We start from the raw sequence: 18,163 nt of genomic DNA on the forward strand, positions 1-18,163 counted from the left end.
AACTAACCTCCTGTCTCCTAGTCTCTTCAATTTGATTCCCACCCCCCAACCATTCTAGTTTAAAGTCTCCTCATTAGCCTTCGCAAATCTCCCTGCCAGGATATTGGTCCCCCGGGATTCAAGTGCAACCCGTCCTTTTTGTACAGGTCACACCTGCGCCAAAAGAGGTCCCAATGATTCAAAAACTTGAATCCCTGCCCCCTGCTCCTATCCCTTCTACTCCGACTCATCATTGTTTGAATTATGGTCCACTACAGTGGTATCACCTGCAAACTTGTAGATTGAGTTAGGGCAGAATCAGGCCACACAGTCATGAATTGCGGGACTGAGAACGAGTCTTGTTGGTCTATAGTGTTGAGAATAAATGTGAACGGAGGTGTTGCCTCTCCTTCTTGACTGTGGTCTGGTGTCAGTTACTAAACGAGGTGTTGTGTCTCAGCTTCAGGAGTCTGGAGATGAATTTGCTGGAATTACAGTACTGAAGGGGGAGCTGTAGTCAGTAAGCAACCTAACGCCAGCACCTTTAGTGTCTTTGCTGTCTAGATGGTCGGGAGCTGAGGGTAGAACCAATGAGGTGGTGTCCGCTGCTTTAAATCTGCCAGATTCAAAAGGTGACCTAGCAGATAGTGATTAAAGATGTGAGAGTGTTTGCATTCTTGTATAATCTGTCTAAAATTAAAAAAAACAAATAGTTGGCATTTAGTGTCTGTAAGAAACTATTAAACTTCAATTAAGTGAAAATTTCTCTTGTGTTCAGGTATTTTGTTGGCGTGTTAAATAAAAGTACTGGGAAGATGGAAGTGCACAACGCTCAGCTGTTTAACATGCAGCCCTTCTTTCCTGGTAAAGTATCCGTTATAAAGTCTTACACTACTCTGATCAAAATTATTCATGGCAAGGTTGTAGAAAAAATAATTGCTAGAAATATTTAGGTCATGCAGCATCTTTAGAGAGAAAGTCAACCTTTTAGGTTGATAGCCTTTTTAAAATATGGAAACATTTTTGATGTTTCTCTTTTACAATTCCAATATTTGTAGTATTTTGCTTTTGTACTTCGTGTAAGAATCTTTGGCTAAAATTGGGTGCTAAATAAGACAATGTGACTAAGCCTAGCGGAAGAGATGGTTGTTAAAGGCGGCCCCAAAGAACAGTCGGGAAGTGCAAGAAGCCTAGAAATGTTTTTGCTATGTTCAGATGCTAATAGTGATCCAAATGAGGACTGAGGATATGTTTCAAGGAATTTCCTTTAGTTCCAAACTGATCCTGTATTTACTGTCTAGATGGTCTGGAGTGGAGGGTAAAACCAGTAAGATGGCATCTGCTGCTTTAAATCTGCCAGATTCAAAAGGTGACTAAGCAGATAGTGATTAAAAACAGTGGGCAATGGAATAGAAGTCCATCTGTTGTTGTTCTGGTCCTGCCAGATCTGACAATGGAGTGAGTGAAAGCTGGGAATCATACAAGAGGACTGGAACAGGATGTGAGAGATTTTTCCCCTAGGAACAGGAGCATTCCGTCAAAGCTTAAAATAAAAAGATGTGAGCATCGAGGATTGTGATTGTCTGAAGAAACATCCAGACAAATCTATTTGTGATCATTGGTGTGGTAATAGAGGGCACGGAAGGTGAAGGACCTTGTTGAATTTAGCTCTGAGAGAGTGTGATGAGCAAGAAATCTGACAAATGAGGTGGATGGAACAAGCAAGTGATCAGCTGGCTGTAAAGATCTGTTAAAGGAGAAGCACAAATATGATAGCTACGGGTTTATCCAAAACTGAGCTGAAGCCATTTAAATAAGAGCTCAGATATGTCAGTCAGGTTATAATACAGAAATGTATGAAGTAATACATTTTGGTAGCAGAAAAAAATAAAGGGAGGGTAGTTATTTTTTTCAAGGCCAGAGACTGAAAGATGTCCTCAGAGGAATTTGGGTTCCCTTTCACATCAGTTGTTGAAAGTTAACATGCTGATACAGCAACCAATTAGGAAGGTGAATTATATTTTGACTTTTATCGCAAGAAGATTTCAGTACCACAGAGATGTCTTGCTACAATTATTGGCCTTGGTGTGACTACATCTGGAATATTATGTATTGATTTGGTCTCCCAGATTAAGAAAGTGTAAACTTGTGAAAGAGATAATACAGTCAGGCTTTGCCAGTTGATTCCTGAGATGGTGGGAGAAGAGATTAGGTAGGCTGGACCTCCATATTCCACAGTTTGGAAGGTAATATTAAAATGTGCAAATTGTTCCAGGGTTTGACAGGATAGATGCTTTCCCGTGCTTGCATGACTAGGGCAACAGTCTCAAGTTAACGGTGTGAGCCACTCAGGTTAGAGGCAGGGTTGAGAAGCATTGGAATTTTCTACCCAAGCTTTAGATGCTATTTTGCTAAGTATATTGACGACTGGTAGCGATATAGGAGGCAAGATGATTGACTGTCAAATGTATGGCAAATACATTATGAGTGAAATAAGGTATTACAGAGTTGGGGCATAGTTATGGTTGTAGGAGGTTACAAAGATAAAGAAGGGCAATGTATAGGGGCTATTTAAACATACAGAGAAAGATTTTAAATTTGAGTTGTTGAAAGACCAGGAGTAAATAAAACTTAGTGCAAGGTGTAGAATAGGCGAGATGCAACAATTCTTAGATTGATCATAATCACAATTGGTGAACATGTAATCAAATCTTTTTATGTTTGATTTTATCTTTGATTGCATGCAAAGGTATTTTATTTGGACAAAAAACCAAGAGTGTGATCATCTGTGACAACATTTGTGTGGTGTGTCCTGTTAGAACTGCAGCTTAACCTGACAACATGTCCATTGAATCAGAGCGATATATAAAAGTTCATATTTTCTCTTCAGGTGAATCTGTGACAGAAGAAAATACCAATGAGAAGCAATTCTCTTATCGTGAGAAGGTAAATATTCTATTGTAGCATTTAACTCTTTCTCCCATGCCATACAATTAAGAGTACTTTGGTTTTGCCTGGTTATTGCAGAATAGTATTCCCTTCCCCCAATACTGGGTTCTCACAGCTGCAATTTTGCTGGTTTGCCCCAATTTTGTGCTATTCATTGATGTCAGGGCTGTCAGTACTGAGCATGTGGATATGTTGTCAGCCTGCTGCATTATAAGGAAGTACAACCATTTGCAACCTTTGCTAAGAGGCTGTTCTGCTGACCTACTGAGGACTTCTTGGTAACGTAGAATCATGTCCACACAAAGGCACTGGTAAACAGCAGTCTAGTGATTCTTGTCATCCCACTATTGGTGAAGGTAGTGTAAGTATTCTCACTGGTCCCTTGCTGAACTGATTAATTTGGCACAGAGCTGTCTTAAACTGTTTGCTGTATGACGTATTGCATAGATATATTGTAAAGCATTACGATCTCAAACTCTCCTTATGGGAAAACAAAGTCAATTCATTAACAAAACAGATTCGGCAGATGCTGGAAATCTAGAGCAACACACAGAAAGTGCTGGAAGAACTTTTCAATTCATTAACTCAACCTCCAGAAGCCTTGTGATACCTGGCACACTTATTGAAGAATTTCTTCTGTATAAAACTGCTGTTTTATACACATGATCTACTTGACATATGAGTTGTAATAAAGATAGGATTTTCCTTAATCCTGTCTGCCAGGGCCTTCTCGTGGCCCTTTCTGGCTCTCCTAATTTCATTCTTAAGCTCTTCCCTGCTAGCCTTATAATCTTCTAGATCTCTATCATTTTTTGAACCTTTTGTAAGCTTTTTTTTTCTGCTTTCGAGTTACACCAGCCTTTATACACCATGGTTTCTGTACTCTACCATCCTTACCCTGTCTCATTGGAACGTACCTATGCAGAACTCCATGCAAATATCCTCTGAACATTTGCCACATTTCTTCCGTACATTACCCTGAGAACCTCTGTTCCCAATTTATGCTTCCAAGTTCCTGCCTGATAGCCTCATATTTCTCCTTATTCCAATTAAACGCTCTCCTAACTTGTCTGTTCCTATCCCTCTTCAATGCTATGGTAAAGGAGATAGAATTGTGATCACTATCTCCAAAATGCTCTCCCACTGAGAGATCTGACACCTGACCAAGTTCATTTCCCAATACCAGATCAAGTACAGCCTCTCCTCTTGTAGGCTTATCTACATATTGTGTCAAGAAACCTTCCTGAACACACCTAACAAACTCCACCCCATCTAAACCGCTTGCTCTAGGGAGATGCTAATTAATATCTGGGAAATTAAAATCTCCCACCATGACAACCCTGTTTTACACCTTTCCAGTATCTGTCTCCCTATCTACTCCTCGATGTCCCTGTTACTATTGGGTGATCTATAAAAAACACCCAGTAGAGTTATTGACCCCTTCCTGTTCCTACCTCCCATCCTCAGAGACTCCGTAGACAATCCCTCCAAAAAGTATTTTAAAGTATTTTAAAAGTATTTTAACTGCTGATTTCCAGGTGGACTCCCTTATTGAAGCGTTTGGTACCATCAAGCAGAAACATGCCCTGAACTCTCGCAGATTGAATCAGGTTGGGAATGAGACATTGCAGGAGGCTGTGGCCAAAGCAGCAGAAAACATCATTGATAAAAAAGGAATCTCAGGTAAAAGCATCAAATACTGTGTTACTTGGAGTTCTGTGTTCAGTTCTGGTCACCTCATTACAGGAAGGGTGTGGTTACTATACAGAGTGCAAAGCAGATTTACAAGGATGTTGCCTGGATTGGGGAGCATGTCTAATGAGAATAGGTTGAGTGAACTTAGCCTTTTCTCCTTGGAGCGACAGAGGATGAGAGGTGACCTGATAGTGGTATATAAGATGATGAGAGGCATTGATCGTGTAGATAGCCAGAGACCTTTTCCCAAGCTTGAAATGGCTAACACGACGGGGCATAGTTTTAAGGTGCTTGGAAGTAGGTACAAAGGGGATGTCAGAGGTAAGTTTTTCACACAGAGAATGGTGGGAGCGTGGAATGGGCTGCTGGTTGCGGTGGTGGAGGCAGATACAATAGGGTCTTTTAAGAAATTCTGAGGTACATAGAGTTTAGCAAAATAGAGGGCTATGCAGTAGGGAAATTCTAGGCACTTTCTAGAGTAGGTTACGTGGTCGACACAACATTGTGAGCCAAAGGGCCTGTAACATGCTGTGGATTTCTATGTTTCTTAAGTTATGGGGCAGTGACTACATAATTATGTAAAGAGTATGCAGTATTCATGGAAATAAATTAGCATCACTACAAATTACTGAGTGGAAAAAAGATACAAAAGGGAGCAGAATGAAGGTTTAATCTGTATTTGAGAGGTTATGTGAATAAATCATGCACATATGCATTATAAAACAAACTGCCATGATAATTGGTCAGTGTTAAGCTTTGATATTCATTTGGCACTGATTCAGCAGTTGGGAGTAAAAAAAAGGATGTTCCTGCTAACATTAATAACGCCCATTATATACATGCTGAATGAAAGAATCTGCATTGACCAAGACACTTGTCATTATGGATCTCTGCACTTCTGTGTGCTATTAAGTTGTGTCAGGAGGTGTACAATATTAATTCTTAGTCTTCCCATGAAAACATTCAAACCCCAGTCTATCCCATTATGTTGTTGTTTAAGAGATGTGCATAATAAATCAAGCTTTGTCACTGAGGCTGAGAAAAAAGGAAATAATATTTTTGAGGCTGGGAGCAACTATTATGAATTTGTGATTTTCACATGCTTACTTTTTATATTTTAAATACGACTAATGTCCACTAAAGTCGTATCAAGCGGCAGTATCTTTTGATGCCCATGTCATTGTTTTTGTGTTCTGTAATAGCCCAGTATCCACAATACATTTGACAGGCCACAATTAGACTTTGTTGGCTGAATCATTGTTTTGCTGGTTTTAAAATGTCGATTGGACAACTCAGTGTGCTATCTGATTTTGTTCCTCTGTCCTGCAGGAAATGGTTAAAAAAAAGTAACTATTTATACTCTGTGTTAGGTTGGGAGTTGATAGGGCGGGGATGATTCCAGCAGGGATGCAAGTCCCATTGCTAACACACACAACTTGCAGCTACAGGCACCCAGGAAAAAGCTTACGTGTCCCAGTTCTCGGTTATTCCTCCATCACTGACTGAGAAGCTGAAGATATCATTTTATATTGATGAGGGTTTTATCAAAAGCTTTGAGCTTCAGAGGAAAACATTAGTGTAATCCACTTTCTTGTATTGCATCTCTAAGTAAAGCAGCAGAGCACTAAAGAATATGTAGGTATTGCTAGTGTCGTGTTGAGAACAGTAACTTCCAGAAGAGATAAATAGAAGTTGGAAGATCAGTGGATTCTTGCATAATAAAATTAATCAAATTACATACATCTGAATGCATTGTAAAATATCTATGAGACTTTCTACTAAAGTTTTGTATTTAATCTGTAAATAACTAACTAGCACATTTAATCTATAAAGTCTAGTTTTGTGTTTTATGATGTAGTGAGAATCCCATGTAATCTTCAGTAAGCAATGTACTTTTATGCAGTATTCTAAATTATGGCAGTTCAGTTAATGGAAATTTCTCCTTATGGAGTGTACAGATCGCCATCAAAAAAACTTAAGGTGTGCAATTTAAGTGAAAAATAAGCAATTTAGTTGAATTCCTTGTGTACATTTTGTACTTGTTTACCAAAGATGAGCCTCTCAATAGATTTGCTTAGGAAATTGATTAGGTAATTTCAGCATCCATTCTAGTTAATTAATATTTTGCCTATTTGATTATCCTTGCTTGGAAATACTGCCTCAAATTTTACTTTTAAGTGTCATACCTTTAATTTTAAAAATATACTTTGTTTCAATTCCTTCATTAGAGGAAGTAATTTCCTTGTATCTATCCGACTGAATTATTTAACAAAAAAACGCTTGAGATCACTTTTCAGCTTTTTAAACCCAAGGAAATCATATTTATTAGCCGGATCCATGCGGCCGGGTATAATCGGTTTGAATTGGTGAATAGTGAATCTTTGTCATTTCCTTATTTATCATCAATATCCTTCTGCTCTTGGTGCCCTAAAATGTAATCCTCACCAAGTTCTGTATAACATGCTCATGAATGCATTGGCAGAGACTTGAAAGTAAAGGGTAGTTGTCGTACTCACAGGAGTCATAGAGAACTGCAGCACAGAAACAGGCCCTTTGGCCCATCTAGTCCATACTGGCCTGATGTTCTGCCTAGTCCCATTGGCCTGCACCCAGACCATAGCCCTCCAGACCATGAGTAACAGAAGCAAGTTGTGAACTTCACTAATTTTCATCAGGGTGATATTCAGTCTGGTCTACTATACAATGGATTCCAGTTAACTGGGGACACTGGGACATGAATTTTAGAAAATTAAGTGGCTGCCCCATTTAGTGAAGTTTGATGGGAATTGTTAAAAAGGTATTAAAAGGACAAACTATCATTTAACTGAGTAACAAATTATGTATTTGAATGAAATACAGAATAAATTAGAACACTACCAAAACTACAGCACTATAAAACTGTGTATTAGTTCCTGATAGTTACCAGTGGAGGAACTTATTCAGCATATGTTGATGTGTTCTTTTGATTGACAGTGTGACCATCTAGTGCAGATAGTGAACTGCCTTCAAATAGTGCTTTCAATAATTGCATGATGATTGGCAATATGTTCAAATTCCTTGTAGTTTCTAATTTGTTGAAGAAGGGAGATCTTTACTCATTATTACTCCTGAGCACTTCTGGCATCTCCAAGCCTGAATGATTGAAAACGCAATGAGCAAAGCAGTTATGAGTTGTCCTACTATTTATTACTTGCAGTTATCTCGGGAAAAAAAACAACTGCTTTTTGAGCACAAACACTTAAGTGACGCTATTTAAGGTGGTTTGCTCCAGCACAGTGTTGTGTCTAAGCTACCCGAAGTGCATGCAGCTGACACCAGTTAGAAAACGTTTAGCAATAGTCTCATGTCCCAGTTAAGCAGCAGAGTGTCCCAAATAAACGAAGGGAATCCAGCTATCTTTTCTCTTTGGTTTTGTTCTTTAAGAGTTGTCCCAAATAATTGGCTGCCTCGATTAACTAATGGCCCGATTAACTGGAATCCCCTGTATATGGTTTGTTTGTAATGACCTTAATTGCTCTCTGTCACCTTCTCGTGGCTACTAAGATGATTGCCATCCACCTTTTAGGGTTAAGCTTCAGACTATTTCATCACAATTTTTTAAAAAATGCTATAGAAATAGTTACAGATTTTTGTTCAATCCTACTCTAAATGAATAGCTGTGAGAAAACAGTCACTTTTTTGTGTTTATTGAATGTGGTGGAGCACTGTTTTGATTGTACTATATTTCTGCCCTTCTGTTTTCTGAAAGCTTTGGCCAATGAATCATCTCAGTTTGAGTCACAGGACACATCAGTCTTTCTTCCGCCTTGCCATGCCGATGCAGACAAGCCCGAGGATGTTTACAGGTTTGAGGACAGTATCCTTTTTGAAAATTAAGCATGCATGATTTAGTGGATTGTGTTTCCCTAAAGTTGTGCATCTTGTCTTTCTGATTTATAGATAAAGTATTCAATTTTGTTTTATATCATATAATATGATTGCTCAGAGACCAGAGATATTCAGTGTTTCAAATGTGATCTAATTCTATGTTAAATTCTGTGGTTTCCAATTCCATCTTTTGAGAGAAGGTCACAGCCGCTTTGCTGTTTTATTTATTTAATTAATTTGCATTTCTACTTATGGTGGGTTATCTGTATTTTCATAACTGCCTCTTTACCAGTTCATTGAGGGATGTTTTCCAAAGAATTCCTTTCAAACTATCCCTGTGTGTGTTGCCAGTGCAGGCTTATTCTTGGTCATTGACTTGCAAAAACATAGTGCCACCTGCTAATGTTGACACTTCACAAGCTTCTCAAAGCTGACCCTTTTGTGTAAATTAGTGAACTACAGTCATACACTTCTTGCCAATTGAGTAACTGCATTCTTTAGTTTTATGGCCAATTTTCTATCCATTGTGGCACTTGTGCTCTGGTCTGAGTTATAGGAAATACACAGAAAAAGCCATACACTACACTTTGGAAATTGTAAATTAATTCATTAAGGCATGTGAGAATCTAAATAAAAGCAGGAGTCATGTACATAAACGATTAGCAAAAAGAACTAAGCTGTAATGGACTACAAGTAGAAAATATATAATTGTGCGCAGCCTATGCTTGGATTTTTTTCCGATTAAAAGAATAATGAGAATGTTTCTTATACCAGAGGAATATAAACAATGATCCAGTTGTCAGTGTTGGGACATAAGAGCAGGAGTACAAAATTCTTGACATTCACTAAAAATGCATGCATGCCTTACTTTAGGAATGATCGAATGGTTAGAAACGCATTTATAGAACACAGAGCTTTAGTTCACAGGAATAGGCCCTATAGCCCACATGCCAAAGTAATTAAACTAGTAAGTTAAGTACCTAACTAAACTAATCCCTTCTTCCTACACAATGTCCATATCCCTTCATTCTCTGTATATTCTGATTTCTAGCTAAGAACCCCTTGAACACCTCCACTGTATTTATCTGAACGACCACTTTTGGCAGATTATTTCAGGCACACACCAGTCTTTGTGAAGGAGAAAGAAAGAATTTACCCCTGCCTCATTGATCTTACACCCTCTCACCTTATACGCATGCTGTCTGGTATTAATTATTTCAACCCTGAGAAAAAGATACTGGCTGTCTGCTGTATCTCTACCTCTCATAACCTTATAACTCTCAGTCAGATCTCCCCTAAGCCACTGCTGCTCCAGAGAAAGCAGCCCAGATTTGTTTCACCTCACCTTATAGCACGTGCACTCTAATCCATGGAGCGTACTGGTAAAACTCTTCTGCACTTGCTCCAAAGCCTCCTTGTCCTTCCTATAATGGGATGACCAAATGTGAATGCAGTACTCCAAGTGCAGCTAATGAGAGAGTTTTATAAGGCTGTAACATAATTTCCGGACTCTTGAACTCAATACTAATAAAGGCAATTATGCTAAATGCCACCTTTACCACCCTATCAACCTGTGCAACCACTTTCAGGGAGCCCTATGAACTTGGACCCCAGATCCCTCATAATGGGTCTTGCCATTAACAGTGTACTGATGCTTCACATTAAACCTTCCAAGGTGAAATGGATAACACTTGGTTGCGTTAAACTCCATCTGCCTTTTGTCTGCTTGATATTTGCAACTAATCTATATCCTGCTACACCCTTTGATAATATTCTACATTATCCACAACACCACCAATCTTTGTATGATCAGCGAAATTACTAACCCACCCATCTACATTTTCATTTAGGTCACGTGTATACACGTTTGTATTTCACACACAGCAGAGGTCCCAGCAGAGATCCACGCAGAACGCCAGTAATCACATATCTCCAGCCGGAATAAGTCCCATCAACCACTGTCCTGTTTTTGATGGGCAAGCCAATTCTGAATCCAAATTGCCAATTTACCATGGATCCAATGCATTTTACTCATCTGGATGAGCTTCCCATAAAGGACCTAGTCAAATATCTTCTAACAGTCCATGTAGATAAGATCTACAGCTCTCGTTTCATCAGTCACCTTTGTCACCACCTTGAAAAACTCAATCAAGTTATGAAGAACAGACTTGCTTCTCGCACAGACATGTTGACTGCCCTTAATGCTCATGAATACTATCAGTAGCTTTCTTACCACTGATCTGAGACTCATCAACAGAAATATCCCTATTTCCTTTGAATTATGAAATAATATTAGCTTCTCACCAGTCCCCTGTGATGTCCCCTGAGGCTAGAGAGGACACAAAGATCTTGGTCAAGTCTCCAGGAATTTCATCTCTTGCTTCTCCCAACAACCTGGGGTATATCCCATCTGGCCCTGGGGACTTATCTACCTTAATGTTCTTTAAGAGAACTAACACTACCTCCTCCTTTATCTCAAAGTTCCCTAGAATATTAACACGCTCCATACTGATCCTCCACTTCCTCCTTGGTAAATACTGATGCAAACTACTCATTTAGGACCTCTTCTACTTCCTCTACAATCAAGTAAATGTCCCCTCTTTTATCCTATAGCAGTCCTATCTCCTCTGCAGTTATCTTCTTGTTCTCAATATATGTCATAGGATTCTCTTTAATCCTACTTGTCAAGGACTTTTCATGGCCCCTTCTGGCTCTCCAAATTCCCTTAAGTTTTCTTTTAACATTTTATAATCCTTAAGGGCTTCATTTGATTTTTAACTTCCTAAGCTTTACATAGGCTTCCTTTGTCTTTACTAAATTCATCACCCCTCTTGTTATCTACAGTCCCTGTCTTTGCCATCCTGTGCTCCATGCCACTAATCTTTAAACACCTAACAGTTGTGGACTTGCCCAAAAGTAGCTGTTCCCAATTAAGTTCAAAGTTAATTTATTATCAAAATACGTATATGTCACCATAAACAATCCTGAGATTCATTATCTTGGGTGCTATCACAGTAAATACACAAAACATAATAGAATCAATGAAAGACCACAGGATAGACAAACCACCTGTGTGCAAAAGACAACAAACTGCAAATACAGAAGAGAAATAATAATAAATAAGCAATAAATAATGAGAACATGAGATGAGGAATCCTTGAAAGTGGGTCCATAGGTTGTGGGAACAGTTCAGTGATGAGGCAGGTGAAGTTATCAACTCTGGTTCAAGAGCCTAATTGTTGTGGAGTGGTAACTGTTCCTAACCTGGTGGTGTGGATCCTGGAGCTTCTGTGCCTTCTTCCTGATGGCAGTGGCTAGAAGAGAGCATGGCTTGGGTCGTGGGGGGACTATGATGATGGATGCGTGTAGATGAGCTCAGTGGTGGAGAGAGAGCACATCTGGGTTATATCCACTACTTTTTGTAGGAGTTCCTGTTCATGGGCATTGGGGTTTCTATACCAGGCTGTGATGCAACCAGTCAATATACAATACTCTTCATCACACCCGTAGAAATTTGTCAAAGTTTCAGATGTCAAGGAAGTAGAGGTGCTGCTGTGTTTTCTTCATAATCGTGTTTGCATGCTGGGTCCTGGACAGATCCTTTGCGATTATAACACCGAGGAGTTTAAAGTTGCTGACTCTCCACCTCTGATTCCCCCAATGAGGACTGGCTCGTGAACCTCCAGCTTCCTCCTTCTGTCTATCATCAGCTCCTTGTTCTTGCTGACATTGAGTAAGAGATTGTTGTTGTGGCACCACTAAACCAGATTTTCAATCTCCCTCTTATATACTGATTCATCACCATCTTTGATTAGGCCGTTGTCAGTGGTGTCATCAGCAAACTTAAATTTGGCATTAGAGTTGTGCTTAGCCTCATATTGTAAATTGAGTAGAGCAAGGAGCTATGCACACAGCCTTTTGTGTACCTGTGCTGTTGGAGATTGTGAAGGAGATGTTACCATTCTGAACTGACTGGGGTCTGCAAGTGAAGAAACTGAGGATCCTGTTGCACAAGGAGGTGTGGATATCAAGGTCTTAAAGTTTATTGATTAGTTTCGAGGGAATTTTGATATTGAATGCTGAGCTGTAATCGATAAAGAGCATCCTGATGTATGCCTCTTTACTGACCAGATGTTCCAGGACATGAGTGAAAAGCCAATGAAGTGGTATCTGCTGTGGACCTGGCAAATTGCAGCAGATCCATGTCACTTCTTGGGCAAGAGTTGATACACTTCATCACTATGAACTGTCTACATACTGATGTAAGAAGCCCTCATGGATGCACCTAATAAATTCTGCCCCATTTAAACCTTTTGCACGAAGATGTTCCTATCTATATCAGGGAAGTTGAAGTCATGCATGACAACAAGCCCTTTGTGTTACAGTTTTCCCTAATGTGTCTACACGTCTGTTCCTCAATGTCCCAGTAACTATTGGGGTATTTATAGTATAATCCCATCAGAGTGATTGGACCTTGCTTTCTTTTTGAGTTCTACCCATATAGACTCGGTGGTTGAACCCCGTCCCCCACCCCATTATTTCCTCTGAGTGCAGTCGTGAAACCGTGCTTGACTAATAGTGCATCTCCTCTGCCCAGTTTACTTGTCTAAGATTGTATGGTGCAACTGGTGCAGCTGTTACACTTTACATTAAAATCGAGAGGGTGAAGAGAAGACTGAGTTAATCATAGGAAAATTTAAAATAAACTAAAGAATTGGAGATTAGAAGAGTTTTTTTTTAAGTTTGTTTATGGTAGGGAGTTCCCTATCAGAAATGATGGCATAGGTATTCTGATGGTTTTTAAAAGTCAGTTTTGAGAAAAGACAGGGCATAATGCTCTGTAAAATTCTAAGATTGTGATAGCACACAGAAATTGTGATGAAATATCATTACAGTAGAACTCTGATAATTTGGTGGTGCCAGACGAGCAGAAATTTTGGACTACATCTCAACACTCTTCTAATTCAGTTTTTTTAGATATTGCTCAGTAACAAACATTTCCCGTGAAGCAGGTGAATTTAACGGGTGCACAGGAAGTAGTCCTGGTGAGTTTTTTTTTTGAGGGAGGGGAGGGAACGTCGACTCAGACAATGAGAGGCTTGCGTCAGGCATTTTCATGCCTTACAAGGTGCAGATTGGAAGTCTGTGTGGGGCGCCACACAGTGTGGAGTTTTTTGAAGTCTTCGGCAACTCCAGTCCTGGTGACTTAAAAGAGAGCATGGGAAAAGGGGCCCAGTCATTTTAAAAGGGGAATGAAAAGCAACTCTGGTCAGTTTAAAGGGATCATAAAAAATTGAACCTTCATCAGTTTAAAATGAGCATGGGAAACAGGTCCCATGTTAGGTCCCAGTCAGGTTAATAGGAGTGAGTGGAAACGAGTCCCTGTCAGATTAAAGGGAGCACAGCAAATGAAGCCCTGGTATGTTTAAATGGAGGGTGAGAGTTGGCTGCCAGTGAACTAGAAATGAATTGAGATTTCTACACAATCTGATAGTGGGGTATTATTAGAATTTTACTGTAATCTGTATCCAGTTGGATTGATTGGTGTTGAAAAAGTAGGCATAGATCATGTGATTCTAGTTTCTATAAATTTCATGAGGTTTTCAATTTTCTTGTGTGATTCCTTAATTTATGTTAAGTCATTTCAACTACTGAGTATCAAGCAATCAAGCCATACTGCGAACCACTGAAGGTTAGCACTGCAGAAGAAATTCATCAGTTGACACAAACTGGCAAGTAAGTTTATAAAAATTCTTTTGGGATAAACCAGCCAGCAGTGATAGATGATGTGCAATGGGGCAGCTTTGGTATTTTTAGCCTTAATTGCGTATTTGAGGAGTGGATTTTAAAGCTTTATTCTTTATTTTCAGCTACTCAACTTTTATTCTGGAATCACTTAAATCATTACCTCAAGATGAGGAAAGTCGTGATCATAAGATTCACTGCCTGTTTTATCTTCAGATTCTGATCAAATTACACAACTTTAAAAAGCATGAATTCAAGCACAAAGGTAAAGCTCTTGGTACCTTGTATATTTGTAAAGATGTAACTAATAATTGCAATAAATTAGAACGAGGTGTTGGGGATTTTAACAGAGTTCTGCTAAGTGTCTCTCTGAAATCTGGGTAGGTACCGAATCAAATCCAAGCAAAAGGACTTGTCCAGAAACGTCAGCTATCCATTTTCCTCTACAGATGCTGCTTGACCTACTGAGCTCCTTCAGCAGTTGTGTTTCACAGAAGCACAGTATTTTATTTGTGTTACATGGAAAGCGAGCATAAGCTCTCTGGTTGAAAGGTCAGGCTATTGATGAAGTTCTGGATGCCACCAGAAGAAACAATGGATCAGATCATGAATGTCTGATTTCCCCTGGCCTGGAATGCCCCCACCCCCCCCATTACAAACAAGGCCCTCAAAGCTTTCCTGAAAGCTGTTAACCGGCAAATTTCCCACAGGTTCCGTGGTTTTTGTGATGTTTACTGATGAGACATCATTGACCTGAAAGTTTAACGTTTTTCCTCCAAAGGTGGTCTTCCAGTATTTTTAGTTCTTATTTCTGATTTTAAGTATCTCTTAAACTGTTTGCATTGCCTCAGTCACAAAAAATTGTAGTGTTATAGATAACAAGCTTTAATATCACCGCCATATGTCGTGAAATTTGTTCATTTTACGGCAGCAGTACAATGCAATACATGATGAATATAGAAAAAAAATGGATTAAACTAACTGTATCTATGTATGTTTATAGTTAAATTAAAAATAGTGCATAAACAGAAATAATAAAAAAGTGAGGGGGTGTTCACGGGTTCAATGTCCATTCAGGAATCGGATGGCAGAGCGGAAGAAGCTGTTCCTGAATCTCTGAGTGTGTGTCTTCAGGCTTCTGTACCTCCTACCTGACCATAACAATGAGAAGAGGGCAGGTCCTGGATGCTGAGGATCCTTAATAATGACACCGCCTTTCTGAGGCACCGCTCCGTGAAAATGTCTTGGATACTATGGAGGCTAGTACCCATGATGGAGCTGGTTAATTTTACAACTTTAGACCATAAGATATAGGAACAGAATTAGACCATTTGGCCCATCAAATCTGCTCCGCCATTTCATCATGGCTGACCTAATTTTCCTCTCAGCCCCAATCTCCTGCCTTCTCCCCCTATCCCTTCATGCCCCAACCAATCAAGAATCTATCAACCTCTGCCGTAAATATACAGGTAGACTTGGCCTCCACAGATTCACCACTCTCTTGCTAAAGAAATTCCTCCTCAACTCCATTCCAAAAGGCCACCCCCCTATTTTAGGGCTCTGTCCTTTGGTCTTAGACTCTCTCACCATAGGAAACATCCTCTCCACATCCACTCTTATCAAGCCCAGAGCCATCAATTGCTCTTCATATGACCAGCTATCAATCCTGAAATCATTTGTTGTGAACTTCCTTTGAACCCTCTCCAGTTTCAACACCTTTAGGACAAGGGGCCCAAAACTGCTCACCAAGTGAGGCCTCACCAGTGCTTTATAAAGTCTCAACATTACGTTCTTGCTTTTACATTCTATTCCTCTTGAAATGAATGCTGACATTGCATTTGCCTTCCTCATCACAGACTCATCCTGCAAATTAACCTTTCGGGAATCCTGCGCAAGGACTCCCAAGTCCCTTTGCACCTCAGTTTTTTTCATTTTCTCTCCATTTAGAAAATAGTCAACCCTTTCATTTCTTCTACCAAAGTGCATGACCATACACTTCCCAACACTGTATTCCATCTGCCATTTCTTTGCACATTCTCATCATCTGTTGATAAGTCCTTTTGTAGCTTCTCTACTTCCTCAAAACTACCTGCCCCTCCACCTATTTTCATATCGTCTGCAAACTTTACACCAAAGCCATCAATTCCATCACCCAAATCATTAGCATATGACGAAAAAGAACTGGTCCCAACACAGACCCCTGTAGAACAATACCAGTCACTGGCAGTTAGCCAGAAAAGGCTCCTCTTATTCCCACTCTTTACCTCCTGCCGATCGGTCACTGCATATCCATGCTAGAATCTTTCCTGTAATAACATAGGCTTGTAGCTTGTTAAGAGGCCTCGTGTGGCACCTTCTCAAAGGCCTTCTGAAAATCCAAGTACAAAACATCAACCAATTCTCCATTGTCCACCCTGCTTGTTATTTCTTCAAATAATTCCAACAGATTTGTTAGGCAAGATTTTCCCTTGAGGAAACCATGCTGACTGTGGCACAAGTGCCTCCAAGTACCCCGAGACCTCATCCTTAATAATCAACTCCAACATCTTCCTAACCACTGAGGTCAGACTAACTGGCCTTTCTTCTGCCTCTCTCCCTTCTTGAAAAGTGGAGTGACATTTGCAATTTTTCAGTCTTCTGGAACCATTCCAGAATCTAGTGATTCTTGAAAGATCATTGCTAATGCCTCCATGATCTTTTCAGTTACCTCTTTCAGAACTCCGGGGTGTACACCATCTGGTCCAGGTGACTATCTACCTTCAGATCTTTCAGTTTCCCAAGAACCTTCTCTATAGTTGTGGTAATTTCACACACTTCACGCCTCCTGACTCTTGGAACTTCCACCATACTGCTAGTGTATCCCACAGTGAAGACTGATGCAAGATACTTATTCAGTTCGTCTGCTATTTCATTGTCCCCATTATCACCTCTAACTTTCTACAGGTTCTTTAGGTCCTATGCAGTAGCAACTTCCACCTTACCAGAGGACGATGCTGTCCATGGTACGTCTGTAGAAGCTTTCGAGTGTTTTAGGTTACAAACCAAATCTCCTCAAACTCCTGATGAAATACAGCAGCTGTCTTGCCTTTTTTATAGCTGTATCGATCCATTGGAACCAGGTTAGATCCTCAGAGATGTTGACTCCCAGGAATGTGAAAATGCACTCTTTCCACTTCTGATGCCTCTGAGGATTGGTTTATGTTCCCCCGTCTTACTCTTTCTGAAGTCCGCAATCAGCTCTGGTTAGGCCGACGTTGAGTGCAAGGGTATTGTTGTGACGCCACTCAACTAGCTGATATTTCTCACTCCTGCACTGACTTTTACTATCTCGATAGCTACTGTCTGCAGCCAGCTCAAACCCTTGGATGCAGCCCAATAACTTTAAGCGGTTTTATTGTTTTGCATTCATGAATTTTTCTAGCAATTTCAGACAGCAAATTTAATTTTCTGTGTCAGGGATAGTAACAGAAACACAGTCAATTGTGACATTCAGAAAGTAGCTGGGTAAGTATCTGAGGGGAAGGAATTTCTGGGCAACGGAGAGAGGATGGGCCATGCAACTACCTGTTTTGCTTTTGGAAGACAGGTAGATTTGACAGGCTGAGTGGTCTCCATCACTTTGTGATGCCAGGCTTGAAGTAAGTTCCCCTCTATCAATTAGATCTTAGTTTTCTATAATTTCTTTGTGTTTCTGTTATGAAAGGAGAAAAACATGTTTAATCGATGTGCATTATTATTACACCATTAGTTTTTGTGTCTCTGCCAATAAGGGATTTTTATTTCTTTTTCTTACACTGTTACTGTCCTCCTTTGCGAGCCATAAAGCTTTCCTGTTGGAGACCTTCACCTGAAAGGCATGTATTCTCAAAGAAAAGTAAATGTCATTAAATATTTTCCCCTGCATATCTACAGAAAACATAATTTTCCA

The 18,163-nt window shown here is 39.8% G+C and overlaps 1 protein-coding gene across 1 annotated transcript in view; it reads left to right on the forward strand.

The window, feature by feature from the left end:
* Window positions 1-18,163, forward strand: part of polr1e (RNA polymerase I subunit E) — a 41,328-nt gene that overhangs the window by 13,420 nt on the left and 9,745 nt on the right. Inside the window, exons 4-9 of the mRNA XM_072281857.1 lie at window positions 758-843; window positions 2,870-2,925; window positions 4,467-4,611; window positions 8,372-8,479; window positions 14,130-14,226; window positions 14,361-14,500. Of these exons, the coding sequence (XP_072137958.1) occupies window positions 758-843; window positions 2,870-2,925; window positions 4,467-4,611; window positions 8,372-8,479; window positions 14,130-14,226; window positions 14,361-14,500 (632 nt within the window). The remainder of the gene's footprint in view (window positions 1-757; window positions 844-2,869; window positions 2,926-4,466; window positions 4,612-8,371; window positions 8,480-14,129; window positions 14,227-14,360; window positions 14,501-18,163) is intronic.

The sequence above is a fragment of the Mobula birostris genome, chromosome 17 (assembly GCF_030028105.1).
Source record: "Mobula birostris isolate sMobBir1 chromosome 17, sMobBir1.hap1, whole genome shotgun sequence".
Classification (NCBI taxonomy): Eukaryota; Metazoa; Chordata; class Chondrichthyes; order Myliobatiformes; family Myliobatidae; genus Mobula; species Mobula birostris.